Source organism: Mustelus asterias, unplaced genomic scaffold, assembly GCF_964213995.1.
Source record: "Mustelus asterias unplaced genomic scaffold, sMusAst1.hap1.1 HAP1_SCAFFOLD_195, whole genome shotgun sequence".
NCBI lineage: Eukaryota > Metazoa > Chordata > Chondrichthyes > Carcharhiniformes > Triakidae > Mustelus > Mustelus asterias.
Genome location: NW_027590188.1, coordinates 419,242 through 435,767, shown reverse-complemented (window position 1 = coordinate 435,767; position 16,526 = coordinate 419,242). Strand labels below are relative to the sequence as shown.

The 16,526-nt window shown below is 46.9% G+C and overlaps 1 protein-coding gene across 8 annotated transcripts in view; it reads left to right on the top strand.

The window, feature by feature from the left end:
* The window catches only part of LOC144485491 (NACHT, LRR and PYD domains-containing protein 3-like), a 235,575-nt gene that overhangs the window by 175,027 nt on the left and 44,022 nt on the right, over positions 1-16,526 (top strand). For all 8 annotated transcript variants that reach the window (XM_078203637.1, XM_078203631.1, XM_078203635.1 and 5 more), the window contains 3 exons: positions 6,378-6,548; positions 10,542-10,712; positions 15,840-16,010. In XM_078203637.1, the coding sequence (XP_078059763.1) occupies positions 6,378-6,548; positions 10,542-10,712; positions 15,840-16,010 (513 nt within the window). The remainder of the gene's footprint in view (positions 1-6,377; positions 6,549-10,541; positions 10,713-15,839; positions 16,011-16,526) is intronic.

Here is a 16,526-nt window from a genome sequence, read left to right as displayed (position 1 = left end):
TTTACATGTACTCCCAAATTAGACTTGGGTTTATCGAAAGATGAGATGTGAAGCTCCAGCACACGGCCACCAGACCACAGAGCGGACGCAGCATATGATAGACCGAGCTCAATCACACCAAAACCAATGGATCAGATCAGAGATCTGCTGTCTTGCCATATCCAGTCATAAATAGTGTTAGACATGCCACAAAATGTTGGACATGCTAACCGGCAACAAGGTGGCACAGTGGTCAGCACTGCTGCCTCACAGCGCCAGGGACCAGGGTTCAATTCCGGCCTTGGGTGACTTGATGTGTAGAGTTTGCACATTCTCCCAGTGTCTGTGTGGGTTTCCTCTGGGTGCTCCAATTTTCTCCCACAGTCCAAAGATGTGCAGGTTCGGTTGATTGGCTATGCTAAGTTGTCCCTTGGTATCTCAGGGTGTGTAGGTTACGGGGATTAGTGGGCCATATATGTGGAGTTACAGAGATAGGGCCTGGATATGATATTCTTTCAAAGAATTGGTGAAGACTCGATGGGCCAAAGGGCCTCCTTCTACACTGTGGGAATTCTATGATTCTATAAATATGCTACAAGAATTCCATCATTACTGATGAGGGAACCCAGAGCATCAGTGCCATCTTCAGCCAGAAGTGCTGAGTAGAATGATTAATCTCGGCCTCCTCCTGAGGTCCCCAACATTACAGATGACCATTTGATTCACTGCATGTGAGGTAAAGAAATGACTGAAGGCGCTGCGTGCTGCAAACTCTGTCAGCCTGGCTGTACCCCAGCAATGGTACTGAAAAATTGTGCTCCATAACTAGCCATTCCCCTAGCCAAGCTGTTCCAGTACAGCTACAACACTGGATCTACCGGACAATGTGGAAAAAAACAGGGCAAATCCAATCTGATGAATTGCTGCTCCATCAGTCTGCTCTTGAGCGTCAGAAAAGTGTCATCCTTCCAGTGCCTCATGAACATCACTGCAGGAGTTCCTGAGGGTGATGTCCAAATCCCAACCACCTTCAATTGCTTTATCAATGTCCTGCCTTCCATTATAATGTCAGAAGTGAGGATGCTCACTAATGATTGCACAATGCTCAGTACTGTTCACAATTCCTCAGAGACTGAAGCAGTCCATGTCCATAAACAGCAAGACCTGAACAAAACAGAAAATGGTGGAAAGGCTCAGCATGTCTGACAGCTTCTGTGGAGAGAGAACAGCTAAATCCTTCGAATCTGGATGACTCTTCGACAGAGCTGGCGTCTTAAGCTCTGAAGAACTTTCAGGCTTAACCTGATAAATGGCAAGTAATGTTTCACTGCACAAATGCCAGGCAAGGACCATCTCCAACAGACGGCAATCTAACCATATTCCCTTTACATTGAATGGCAGCACCATCGCTGAATCCTCGACCATCAACATCCTGAGTGGTGGGGGCGCACTGGGACCATTGAACAGACACTAAACTGTAAACACTATGGCTCCAAGGGTAGATCACAGTCTGGGAATTCGGAGATGAGGAACTCGCCTCCTGTCTCCCAGATTTTTCCCACCATCTCCAAGACACAAGTCAGCAGTGTGATGGAATCCCCTCATCTTGCTGGATTGACTGCAGCTTAAAAAACACTGAAGAAGCTCATCCATGGAAAATGAGCCCACTGGATCAGCTGGCCATTCACCAAACTAAACATTGGCTGTCTCTACCACTGACGCACAGTGGCAGCATTTTACCACATACAAGGTGGAATGTAGCAGCTCACCAAGGTTCCTGAGCCAGCATCATCCAAACAGGCACTATCCATCACCGAGATGGCCAAGGATATCAGAAGGATGGGACACCAACCAGCTTCAGATTTCTTTCCAAACCACACACCATTCTGACTTGGAATATATTGCTTTTCCATCACTGATGCGGGATCCTAATCCCGGATGTCCCTTCCTAGCGGTTTTGTACCAGATGCTCTGCAGAATTTAAGAAGATGGCTCACCACCTCCTTCTCAAAAGCAATTGGGGATGGGCTGCAAGTGTTGGCATTGCCAGTGATACCATCATCCCTTGAAAGAATTAATAAAGACAAGCGCTACCCACTGTAGAGGTGGGTAATTGTGCCTGTGTGTAACCCAAACACAGTCACGGAAGAGAGAAAAAACAGCTGCGACAAGACAAATAGTGTGACCATTGCACAGGCCAGAGGAATTCTAAAGATAGATCTGGTGGAACTATTTAATATACTCAGCGAGGGTCTCAAATGTCCAGGTGTTGTGCTGTGTGCGATACAACCTGGATCTAGAGTGGAGAAGCTTTGAACAAAGTGTGATGCAATACATGTTGACCAGATGCTTCATGATGAGGAACCCCATGGACCACAGGCCAGGGACCATGGGATATGTCTCAGGGAGGATGGAGATTCATTAATGCAGACATGTTTTCCATGAACCTTAACTCACACAGCCATTCAGTGTAATAAATCTTCACCATCTCCAGCACTGTTGCTGTTTCTGTGAATGTTTTATAATTTCCCTGGAGCCGTCACGACATGAAACAAAGGTATTGGAATTGTATTGACCTGATTCAGTGCTGTATTTCCCATCTCACATTCCCAGTGAACTGTTAAAGACACAGTGATATGGTGAAGGAGTTTTTTAGTGGTGCTCCATCTCTGAATTTACTGAAAATACATACGTTACAAAGTGACCAGTAACAACAAAGTATAATCCTGTGAAACCCAAGGAAGCAACCCCACCATGACAACCACCGCCATCCCCGCACTTTCCGCTGAGCTGCAGGCAGCATCTTACCTCTCTCCTCTCCTCTGGGAATTTCGATGACCGTGGCCTTTGTCCTCGGATTTCCTGAGTCCTGGAAGGATCCGGCCAACTGCGGGTCCTCTGCACAGATGCTGGAGTTGTCTCTGTCATCATAGCTTCGTGAGGTGCTTGTGTCACAGTCGGAGCAGAAGGGGACCCACTGCCCACACCAGAGGCATCCTGAGAGGAGCTCCCAAATGCTGCAGGCAGCCGCTCCTCTATCCATTCAGGGCAAACTGGACCCTCCCTGCTCAGCTGGGGAGGTCCTGACAGTTACTCCAGGCACATTTTCCCACCCCTCCCACAGCCCGTGTTCCACAGAGCTCATGGAGGTGGTGAGAACATGCAGGTTAATGTGTATTTCCTGTGGGTGATAGGCTGGATGTGACTCTCCATGAAGGTCACCAATCTCTCTGTGGAGGATGCTATTTGTGCTCAGACCTGAGACATGGTAACACTGCTGGCCTGGATTGACTCCTCCATCCTTTGTGTATGGATACACACAGCCTTTGGAAACTCCACCAAATGTTAAAGTATCCTACGCTGCAGCTCCAGTATCTGCTGCATTGTTAAAGACTCCAGTCACATTTCATCTTCCTGAAGCTGACAATGACCTGTCCGCTCGAGAGTGTGAGTGAACTCAGCTATTGCTGCCTCCATCAGCTGCTCGGGTTTGTGTGTGCTCTCCTGTGCTGCCAGATTGTAACCTCTTTGCTAATCGTGAGAGACATTATCTGCTCTGGCGGACGTTATAGAGTATAATGTGACAATCCATCCTCTGACCCCTCCCCATCTTCAGAGCTGCACGCCCGTCTCCCTCTCACCGCAGCTGTTGATTTGTGAGAGAGTGAAGAATGTTAGAGGGTAATGCACATTCCAACATGTCCTGCAGACTGTTCCTAACCCAGAGCTCCATGTGACCAATGGAAGACACACAAGCACCAGGTTTTGGACTCAGTAGCAGAGTCTCTCCTGTGCCCATCCATTCACTCACTCACTCTCTCTGGATCCACAACCCATCTCACTATCAGCGATTGCCCACCCAGCCTCCAGGTCTCCCAGCTCCAGCACTGCATCTTCCATTGGCATAAGGATGACACAATCCAGACACTGTCACTCTTGGCTCCTTCTCTGACGCTCTGTGCCCTCTTCTACAAGAACATAAATTTCCCTTGTTACTCACCCATCAAAGACACACACAAACCTGACGCTAATTTAGACTGCCCATCATGGGACCACCAGGATGGTCACTCAGTGTCGGCAGTGCAGCAGCCATCTCTGACTGACTCTTTACTCAGAGAGCGGTTGGGGTGTGGAATGGACTGCCTGCTGTCATAGTGGAGTCGGACACTTTAGGAACTTTCAAGCGGTTATTGGATAGGCAGATGGAGCACACTAGAATGATAGGGAGTGGGATAGCTTGATCTTGGTTTTGGACAAAGCTCGGCACAACATCGTGGGCCGAAGGGTCTGTACTGTGCTGTACTGTTCTATGTCCTATGTTCCATGTAACCCTTCACAGAGAGGCTGACATGTTCCTGAAGATTGATGCTGCTGTCTGGACATTGCCAGTGTCTCTTTCCACAATTTCTCTTTCATCCTTATTCACATATCAGCCTGTAGGCTTAACGCTCACCTTGTCAGAACATATCAGATTATTCATCTTTTGCCTCATTGCAGCCACTGCTCAGGCCCTTGGCAGTGTCTATCCAGACTTGCTTGGGTTGATGTGACAGGTATCCTTCTCCAGTCCTGAGGGAACAGAACCTTCCTCCAAACCGATATAGCCTTGAGAATTTCCGGGGAAGTGTCAGCGAATTGGGTTTAATCAGCCTTCTGCCATTTCAGCCCTTTGTTCATTAACCAGGGCTCCCTCACTGCTCCCTTCAGAGCCTTTAAAAGTGCTGCTGGCTGCCTTTAAATCTGGTGCCAGCATTGCCAGAATTGTGCTGTCCCCTGCAGCCAGTGGTTAAGCTCTGGAATGCGCAGGGATTTGGGGGAAGGTGGGGGAATGCCACTTAGTGAATTGCTCATTCGGAGAGTCAGTGCAGACACGATGGGCCGAGTGGCCTCCTTCTGCTCTCTAACAATACTGTGATTCTGCCTGTGCTGCCTGAGTGGACGGATTTCCCGAACCTGTCAGACATTTACTGTGCCCGTTCTGGCTCTGTGTGGAGTTGGTTAGTTCAGTTGGTTCGGTGTCTCCAGCGTGATGTAGAATGACGCTGTTGTTGAGGGTTTGGTCCTCGTACTGGCTGTGGGGTTAATGGAGTCCCAACTCTTCCCATATCCCCACGTTTACTAAGTTGTATCCCTGAAGCGACATGTACCAAATTGTGTCTCTTTCTATTGGAGAGATTTCATTGGGGACTGTGGCTACTAACACTGTCCACACGGCAACATCACCAACTTCCAGTTGAAATATCGATAACATTTTCAACCACTGTCTCCACAGAATTCTTACGGAGCACAATGAGGCCATTTGGCCCATCGTGTCTGCACCAGCTCACCAAATTGACATTCGAAATTCGTGTCATTCTCCAGACTTTTTGTCGTATCCATTTTCGTAGCTCATTGCCTATCTTCAAAAAATCATCTAATTCCTTTTTGACTGCTTCGTGCAGCCGACCTCCACCACACTTCCCGGCTGTGAATTCCAGACCCGAACCACTGGCAGTGTGAGAAAGGTTTCTGTCGCATCATCTTCAACCCCACCACACACTCCATTCCTGAGCCCCAGTTAGAATACTCACTGTCTCCATCTCCTGGTGTCCCTGTCTAACTGCACTCAGTTACCCCCTCACTGTCTCCATCTCCTGGTGTCTCTGTCTAACTGCACTCAGTTACCCCCCTCACTGTCTCCATCTCCTGGTGTCCCTGTCTAACTGCACTCAGTTACCCCCCTCACTGTCTCCATCTCCTGGTGTCTCTGTCTAACTGCACTCAGTTACCCCCCTCACTGTCTCCATCTCCTGGTGTCCCTATCTAACTGCACTCAGTTACCCCCCTCACTGTCTCCATCTCCTGGTGTCCCTGTCTAACTGCACTCAGTTACCCCCCTCACTGTCTCCATCTCCTGGTGTCTCTGTCTAACTGCACTCAGTTACCCCCCTCACTGTCTCCATCTCCTGGTGTCTCTGTCTAACTGCACTCAGTTACCCCCCTCACTGTCTCCATCTCCTGGTGTCTCTGTCTAACTGCACTCAGTTACCCCCCTCACTTTCTCCATCTCCTGGTGTCTCTGTCTAACTGCACTCAGTTACCCCCCTCACTGTCTCCATCTCCTGGTGTCCCTGTCTAACTGCACTCAGTTACCCCCCTCACTTTCTCCATCTCCTGGTGTCTCTGTCTAACTGCACTCAGTTACAATACTCACTGTCTCCATCTCCTGGTGTCTCTGTCTAACTGCACTCAGTTAGAATACTCACTGTCTCCATCTCCTGGTGTCTCTGTCTAACTGCACTCAGTTAGAATACTCATTGAATGTCCCGCGCTGTACATTATTATTGTTAATGATCTTATTCTTAAAAACACTGTGGATTTACCCTGATTCCTGTTATTTTTTTCTCTCTGATCTCCAGTCTCCGTGGTAACGATCTCACAGATTCTTGTGCCGAGGACCTGGCCTCTGCTCTCAGTACAAACCGCTCACTGATAGATCTGGATCTGGGTGTCAATAAACTGGGAGATTCAGGAGTGAAACTGCTGTCTGTGGCTCTGAGGAATCCGGACTGTAAAATACAGAAACTGGAGTAAGTAGCAGACTGTGTGAGATTGTGTTTATAATAACTGAATATTCAACAATATAATTTCACCACTGGTATTTGTATAAAAAACACTGCCCATTACGATTGGCGTCAGTTATGAATAAGGAAAACTGCTTTTCCTCTGACTCCTGTTGCTTCTCTCTCTGATCTCTGAGCAATGGGATGTCAGTCCCACAGATCCTTATGTTGAGGGAGTGGGGGAATAATGTTATGGTTCACCCTCTGAGGTCCAGTCATTGGCAACTGCAAACTGTATTGAATTTCTACCTTCGGGTGTGCTGACTCTCAGAATCCCCAACCTGATCCAGTCACATGACTTCATATTATAAGATCCGACAGCTTTGACAAATCAACAGAAAAGGCAATGAGGGACAATTCGCCTGGGAGCAAAGGTCGGCAGTCACAAATCTGATAGGTTTGTGGTCACAGCACAGCTGAAGTAACGTATATAGTTTTGGTCACCTTATGAACGTATTTTATAAACATTTGAGAAAATGTTGGCTTGAGTCTTTCATGGCATGCCAGGCTTATCTTATGAAAAAATATAGAAATTATTCGTTCGATACTCACTGCAATTGGGACGAACCACGGCTGATCATGGTCGGCAGGGTGGTAGAGCTGTTAGCACTGCTGACTCAGAGCGCCAGAGACCCGTGTCAATTCCGGCCTTGGGTGACAGATTGTGTGGAGTTTGCATGTACTCTCCGTGTCTGCGCAGGTTTCCTTCAGTTACCTCCCACATGCCAAAGATGTGCACGCTAGTTTGAGCGGCGATGGTAAATTGACACTTAATGTCAGGGGGATTTGCAGAGTTAATATGTAGGGTTACTGTTATAGGGCCTGGGCGGGATTGTTGTTAGTGAAGGATTGATGGGCCGAATGGCCCACAGCTTGTCTGGGCTTGCAGAATCTCACTGGCTGTCCTGTCTGGAGACAATACACATCTCTTTAACCTGTGCTTAATGCTCCCTCCACTCACACTGTTTGTACCTTTAAGACTTGATGATCTGTAAAGACTGCATTCCAGTCATTATTCTGTAAATTGAGTTTGTGTCTCTGTATGCCCTGTTTGTGAGCATTTCTACACTCCACCTGACGAAGGGGCAGCGCTCCGAAAGCTAGTGGCATTTGCTGCCAAATAAACCTGTTGGACTTTAACCTGGTGCTGTTAAACTTCTGACTTCCTAACCCAGAGCTCCATGTGACCAATGATGAACACAAGCTCCAAGTTATGGACTCAGCAGCAGAATCTCTCCTGTGCCCATCCACTCACTCACTCACTCTCTCTGGATCCACAACCCATCTCACCATCAGCGATTGCCCACCCAGCCTCCAGGTCTCCCAGCTCCAGCACTGCATCTTCCATTGGCATAAGGATGACACAATCCAGACACTGTCACTCTTGGCTCCTTCTCTGACGCTCTGTGCCCTCTTCTAAAAGCACATAAATTTCCATTGTTACTCACCCATCAAAGACACACACAAGCCTATGATGCTGCCAGACTGCCCATCATGGGACCACCAGGATGGGCACTCAGTGTCGGCAGTGCAGCAGTCATCTCTGACTGACCGGAACCCTTCACAGAGAGGCTGACATGTTCCTGAAGATTGATGCTGCTGTCTGGACATTGCCAGTGTCTGGGTGGAGATGGTCTTTCCACCATTCCTCTTTCATCCTTATTCACATATCAGCCTGTAAGTTTAACGCTCTCCTTGTCAGAACATATCAGGTTATTGATCCTTTGCCTCACTGCAGCCACGTGCTGCCTGCTCAGGCCCTCGGCAGTTTCTATCCAGACTTGCTTGGGTTGATGTGACAGGTCTCCTCCTCCACTCCTGAGGGAACAGAGCCTCCCTCCAAACCGATATATCCTTGAGAATTTCCAGCGAAGTGTCAGCGAATTGGGTTGAATCTGCCTTCTGCCATTACAGGCCTTTGTTCATTAACCAGGGCTCCCTCACTGCTCCCTTCAGAGCCTTTAAAAGTGCTGCTGGCTGCCTTTAAATCTGGTGCCAGCTCTGCCAGAATGGGGTCTTCCCCTGCAGCCAGTGGTTAAGCTCTGGAATGCACAGGGTTTTGGGGGAAGGTGGGGGGATGACACTTAGTGAGTTGCTCATTCGGAGAGTCAGTGCAGACACAATGGGCCGAATGGCCTCCGCCTGCTCTGTAACAATTCAGTGATTCTGCCTGTGCTGCCTGAGTGCACGGATTTCCCGAACCTGTCAGATATTAATGTGCCTGTTTGGTTATATGTGGAGTTGGTTAGTTCATTTGGTTTGGTGTTTAGAGTGTGATGTAGAATGATGCTAAATCTGAGGGTTTGGTCCTCTTACCGGCTGTGGGGTTCATGGAATCCCATCTCCTCCCATTGCCGCACGTTTATTAAATTGTATCCCTGAAGCTACATGTAACAAATTGTCTCTCTCTCTATTGGAGAGAAACACAAAGAACAAAGAAAATTACAGCACAGGAACAGGCCCTTCGGCCCTCCAAGACTGCACCCACCATGCTGCCTGACTTAACTAATACCCCCTACCCTTCCGGGGACCATATCCCTCTATTCCCATCCTATTCATGTACTTGTCAAGACGCCCCTTAAACGTCACCACCATATCTGCTTCTACTACCTCCCCCAGCAACGAGTTCCAGGCGCCCACTACTGTGTAAAAAATCTGCCTCGTACATCTCCTTTAAACCTTGCCCCTCGCACCTTAAACCTGTGCCCCCTAGCAATTGACTCTTCTACCCTGTGAAAAAGCTTCCGACTATCCACTCTGTCCATGCCTCTCATAATCTTGTCGACCTATATCAGGTCTCCCCTCAACCTCCGTCGCTCCAGTGAGAACAAACCAAGTTTCTCCAACCTCTCCTCATAGCTGATGCCCTCCATACCAGGCAACATCCTGGTCAATCTTTTCTGTACCCTCTCCAAAGCCTCCACATCCTTCTGGTAGAGTGGCGACCAGAATTAAACACTATATTCCAAGTGCGGCCGAACGAAGGTTCTATAAAGCTGCAACATGACTTGACAATTTTTAAACTCAGTGCCCCGGCCGATGAAGGCAAGCATGCCGTATGCCTTCTTGACTACCTTCTCCACCTGCATTGCCACTTTCAGTGATCTGTGGACCTGTACACCCAGATCCCTTTGCCTATCAGTATTAACATTTTATTGAGGACTATGGCGACTAACATTGTCCACACGGCAACATCACCAACTTCCAGTTGAAATATCGATACATTTCCAACCACTATCTTCACAGAATTCTTACGGTGCACAATGAGGCCATTTGGCCCATCGTGTCTGCACCAGCTCACCAAATTAGCATTAGGAATTTGAGTCATTCTCCAGCGTTTTTCTCGTATCCCCGCTCATTCTTTATATTCAAAAAATCATCTAATTCCTTTTTGACTGCTTCGATGCAGCCGACCTCCACCACACTTCCCGGCTGTGAATTCCAGACCCGAACCACTGGCAGTGTGAGAAAGGTTTCTCTCTCATCATCTTCAACCCCACCACACACTCCATTCCTGAGCCACTGACCATCCCATGTCCCTCCCTGTGACTCAGGGAAGGACATGGGAATCCTGTGCTCTTCCCTTTCACCATCATCCTTTTTGTCATTTAATCAGTCTGGCACTTCCATTTCGTTTTTTCCTTGTCACCCGCCCATCCCCAGCTCCCTGTCACTTCAAACAATTTAATTCACCGCTATTTCCAATTTCTAAGTTTCGCGAATTGAACTGAAACTAAATCTGTTTCTATCTTCACAGATATTGCCTGACCTGATGAGAGTTTCCAACAGATTCATTCATATTTCAGATTTACAGCATCAATAGAATTTTGCCTTCTGTGTGAACTCAAGTTGTGTTTCTTGAATGTTCTGCGCTGTACATTATTATTGTTAATGACCTTATTCTTAAAAACACTGTGGATTTACCCTGATTCCTGTTATTCTTCTCTCTCTGATCTCCAGTCTCTATGGTAACGATCTCACCGATTCTTGTGCCGAGGACCTGGCCTCTGCTCTCAGTACAAACCGCTCACTGATAGATCTGAATCTGGGTGTCAATAAACTGGGAGATTCCGGAGTGAAACTGCTGTCTGTGGCTCTGAGTAATCCGGACTGTAAAATACAGAAACTGTAGTAAGTAGCAGACTGTGTGAGATTGTGTTTATAATAACTGAATATTCAACAATATAATTTCACCACTGGTATTTGTATAAAAAACACTGCCCATTACTATTGGCGTCAGTTATGAATCAGGAAAACTGCTTTTCCTCTGACTCCTGTTGCTTCTCTCTCTGATCCCTGAGCAATGGGATGTCAGTCCCACAAATCCTTATGTTGAGGGAGTGGGGGAATAATGTTATGGTTCACCCTCTGAGGTCCTCTCCTCCTCCTCAGATGTGCACAGCTCTCCCCGGACACAGCATCCATTGCTCTGTGAAAGGGGGGAGAGTGAGTGGATGACAGTAAATGGAGGACAGGACATGGTGGTGGAGTCTCGCTGTTAGTAACAGATGTCAGTACAGCAGCGAGAGCTGAACTTAGTTCCAATTATCAAGATGCAGAATCAGTTTGGGTAGAGATAAGAATTAACAAAGTTAAAAGATCACTTGTAGGAATCTTTTATAGGCCCCGAACAATATTCAGAATCTCCGACACAGGAATATTAATGGGGTCTTGTAAAAACATTCTGCAATAATCACGGGTGATTTTAACATTCATGTACAAAGAAGAACAAAGAGCCATGCAGCACAGTAACAGGCCCTTCGACCCACCAAGCCTGCAGCGACTCCTCATTCTTATTCAGACCCAGTACTTATTGCTCATACGCAGTTTCTATTCCTCTGTTCATCTCCTGTTCATGTTTCTATCAGGATTAACCTTGAACATTGGGAACGTGCCTGCTTCCGTCAACTTCACTGACTGTGCATTCGAGGCACCCACCACTCTCTATGTGAAAACTTTCCCCGCACGTCTCCTCTAAACTTTCCCCCTCTTGCCTTCAAACTGTCCCGCCTTGTAGTTGACATTTCCACCCTGGGGAAAAGACTCCAACTATCAACCATATATCTGCCTCTATCAGGTCGCCCCCCAGCCTCCGTCTTTCCAGTGAAAACAATCCGAGTTTATTCAACTTCTCTTCATACCTTAACCAGACCAGGCAACATCCTTGTAAACCTTCTTTACACCTTCTCCAAAGCAGCCACATCCTTCTGGTTGTCTGGCGATCAGCACTGCACGCAATATTCCATGTTGGGCCGAACTAAAGTATAATACAGCTGTAACATAACTTGCCAACTTTTATACCTGATGCCCTGGCCAATGAAGCAAGCATGCTGCATGCCTTGTTGACCAAGTTATCCACCTGTGTTACCACTTTCAGGCATCAGTGGACAAGTACGCACAGATCCATCTGTATGTCAATGCTCCTGTTATTTTTTTCAGACGGGGAAGGCTGGGAGACGACCATGTGGAGTTGTATCAAATTATAGAAATAAACCTTTCCCCTTTGTTTTAGGAGACAATAACCAGGGGCATAGATTTAAGGCATTGGGCAGGAGTTTCAGAGGAGAATTGAAGATGACACAGTGGTTAGCATTGCTGCCTCACAACGTCAGGGACCTTTGTTTAATTCTGGCCTCAGGTGACTGCCTGTGTGGAGCTTGCATGTTCCCCCCGTGTGTGCGTGTTTCTGTCAGGTACTCTGGTTTCCTCACACAGTCCAAAGATGTGTAGGTTAGGTGGATCGACCATGCTAAATTATCATTTCATGTCCAAAGATATGTAGTTTCAGTGGATTTGCCATGATAAATGTCCAGTGATAAGCAGTTGTGTGGGCCTGGCTTTTTCGGACAGTCAGTGCAGAGTCGATGGCGCGATTGGGCACCTTCTGCACAGTGGGGATTCTATGGTTCTGTGGAAAAGCTTTTTCACCCAGAGGGTGGTGGGAATCTGGATCTCACTGTCTGAAAGGGTGGTGGAGTCAGGAACACTCGCAACATTTAAGAAGCATTCAGACAAGCACTTGAAATGCCGCAGCAGACAAGGCTATGGAGCAAGTGCTGGAAATGGATTAGAATAGATTGGTGCTTGATGGCTGACACAGACACGATGGCCCGAAGGGCCTCTTTCTGTGCTGAAAAACTCTATAAAGGCCCAGGGGTTGGAAGTTATGAACCAGAACCTGAATTTTCACTGATTCCTATTATTTCTCTCTCTCTGATCCCAATGCAGTGGAATGTCAATCACATTGATTTCTGTGCCCTGGGTGTAGGGGAATAATGTGACGGTGACTGAGGACCCGTTCACATGCTTACAGGGGGACACACGTCACCCAGTCACACAGCCCTTGATTTGTGAGGAAGAGTAAAGAGTGAATGGAGGCAATTGTTAAGATGCAGACCAGAAACTCCAAGGTGTTTTGTGAAGTTAGCCTGGACACTTGGTTTTACATTTGATTTTGGCATTGATGAGCATGAGGTGTTTCACTCCAGGTATGAATCAAGTGACCCACTAGGATGCTTTTATCAAACACACTTTATTTAAGAATGCAGTTAGAATATAACAACAAGAATTAGCATAACCTTTCCCAATTGCAAGACTTAAACATGACACAGTATAACTCTTAACAGCTAGCTATCTCTGTTGTTCCAATATAAAGCAATACCCACAGACATACACCCTTCTCCAACATTAGTTAGCGCAAAAACAAGTAAGCTCACGTGATGCCGATTTCCAGCTTTTTACCACTTCCGGAGAGCCAACAGACAATTGTTTTCAGAGAAGGATGTCGCCTCCGAACAGTCCAACCACAGAGAGGTAACCCCAGTCTCTGACAGCTTCCAACACAGCAACACTTAAACAGCAAAAACTCCAACTTCAGAGAGGGAAACAGCACTGCTGTTTGTCTTAACTTCAAGCAGCTTCTGAAAGCAGAATTGAAACTAGAATGTTCTGTGAAAAATAGCTGTCCCTCAGTCACATGTCATAACCTGTCAATCACCCGCAATCAAGCTCTACTCTGCCATCCCAGGGGAAACACTGAAACGACAGAACACTGCATTAGTTCAGATTAAAATCAACATGATGTCAATTATACTGCTTCAGTAACAATAAAGGAAACCGGCTACAGACAGCACGGTGCCGACAACATAACCTGCAGAGAAACATGATTAAAATAGAAACTAGAAGCAGGAGTCGGCCATTCGGCCCTTCGAGTCCTGCTCCACCATTCATTTTGTTCATGGCTGATCATCAAATTCAATATCCTTCAATATTCAGTATATTTCTTCAAGACATAGTTTGTGACAAAATGTACATTCCAACACATCCTTCAGCCGGTTCCATGTGACCGGTGATGGGCACACAAGCTCTGTGTGTTGCAGGCACCAGAGAGTCTCCTGTGTCCATCCATTCGACCGCACACTCTCAGCTCCACAACCAGTATCACAATCAGCGATTTCCCACACTATCTGCTGTTCTCCCAGCTCCAGCGCTGCTAATTCTACGTGTAAGGATTACAAGATCTGGACGCTGTCATCATTTTTACTTCATTCCCTGACGTTTCGTGCTCTCTTCTACAGGCACATAAAGTTCCATTGTTACTCTCCCATCAAAGACACAAGCCTATGCTGGTGAGAACCTGACTGACCATCATGTCTACGCAGGGAAAGCCTCTTGCCTCTGACCATCCCATTCTCACAGTGCTAGAGTTATCTGACTAACTAGAACCCTGCAGAGAGAGGCTGACATGTCTCTGACAGTCGATGCTGCTTTCTGGGCATTGCCTGTGTCTGTGTGGGGATGGCCTTTCTACCATTTCACTTTCATTCTCATTCGACCCCATATGCCTCAGATTATATGTTATAAAATGCTTCACCACCTTGTCAGAACTTGGCAAATTATTCATCCTTTTGCCTCATGCAAGCATATAACCCACGCCTACTCAGGTCTCCAGTAATCTCCATCCCGATATACTTGGATTGATGTGGCAGATACTGTCCAGTCCTGAGAGAACAGAAATTTGCTCCAAACTCACGTAGCCTTGGGGAAGAGTACCAAGTGTTGCCAAGTGCATCATTGAATTGAGTTTAATCTTTCTCCTCCCACTCCAGCCCTGTGTTCAGTAACCAGGTCTTCCTCACTGGTCTCTCCAGGGCTGCCGCCTATCAAAGTGCTGCCCGTGCCAGCATTGCCTGAACCGGGACTTCCCCTGCAGCGAGTGGTTAAGGGCTGGAGTTCACTGTCTGGGAGTGTGGTGGAGACACGTTCAGTTGAACATTTCCAAAGGGAATTGGATTATGATCTGAAAAGGAAGATTGTGCAGGGTTACGGGGAGAATTTGGGGGAATGACACTTAGTAAATTGCTCATTCAGAGAGTCAGTGCAGAGAGCATGGGCCGAATGGTTTCCTTCTGCTCTGTAACAATTCTCTGATTCTACCTGAGAGAGATACCAATGGCCCTGTGTGGACACTGGCTAAATTACCTCACCCTGTTGACACTGCAACATCACCAGCTTCCAGTTAAAATCTCCATACATTTCCAACCATTATCTTCACAGAATTATTGCGGAGCACCACGAGGCGAAATGTGTCTGCACCGGCTCACCAAACTAGGATTAGGAATTTGTCTCATTCTCCTGCCTTCTCCTCGTATCTTTGCACATTGTTTCATTCGATTGTTCATCGACTGCCCTCTGTGATGCCTCGAATCAGCCTGCCCCCACCACACTTCCAGACTGTACATTCCAGACCCGAACCACTGGCATCGTGAAAAAGGTTTCTCTCTCATCATCTTCAACCCCACCACACACTCCATTCCTGAGCCACTGACCATCCCATGTCCCTCCCTGTGACTCAGGGTAAGGACATGGGAATCCTGTGCTCTTCCCTTTCACCATCATCCTTTTTGTCGTTTAATCACTCCGGCACTTCCATTTTGTTCTTTCCTTGTCACCCGCCCATCCCCAGCTCCCTGTCACTTAAAACAATTTAATTCACTGCTACTCCCAAGTTTTAATTTTAGCTCATTGAACTGAAACTAAATCTGTTTCTTCACAGATGCTGCCTGTCCTGCTGCGATTTTCCACATATTTTATTCATATTTCAGATTTACAGCATCAATAGAATTTTGCCTTCTGTATGAACTGAAGTTGTGTTTCTTGAATGTCCCGCGCTGTACATTATTATTGTTAATGATCTTATTCTTAAAAACACTGTGGATTTACTCTGATTCCTGTTATTTTTCTCTCTCTGATCTCCAGTCTCCGTGGTAACGATCTCACAGATTCTTGTGCCGAGGACCTGGCCTCTGCTCTCAGTACAAACCGCTCACTGATAGATCTGGATCTGAGTGTCAATAAACTGGGAGATTCAGGAGTGAAACTGCTGTCTGTGGCTCTGAGGAATCCGGACTGTAAAATACAGAAACTGTAGTAAGTAGCAGACTGTGTGAGATTGTGTTTATAATAACTGAATATTCAACAATATAATTTCACCACTGGTATTTGTATAAAAAACACTGCCCATTACTATTGGCGTCAGTTATGAATCAGGAAAACTGCTTTTCCTCTGACTCCTGTTGCTTCTCTCTCTGATCCCTGAGCAATGGGATATCAGTCCCACAGATCCTTATGTTGAGGGAGTGGGGGAATAATGTTATGGTTCACCCTCTGAGGTCCTCTCCTCCTCCTCAGATGTGCACAGCTCTCCCCGGACACAACATCCATTGATCTGTGAAAAGGGGGAGAGTGAATAGATGACAGTAAATGGAGGACAGGACATGGTGGTGGAGTCACTCTGTTAGTAACAGATGTCAGTACAGTCGCGAGAGCTGAACTTAGTTCAAGATGCAGAATCAGTTTGGATAGAGATAAGATTTAACAAAGTTAAAAGTTCACTTGTGGGAATCATTTATCGGCTCCTAACAACAGTCACAATCTCCGACACAG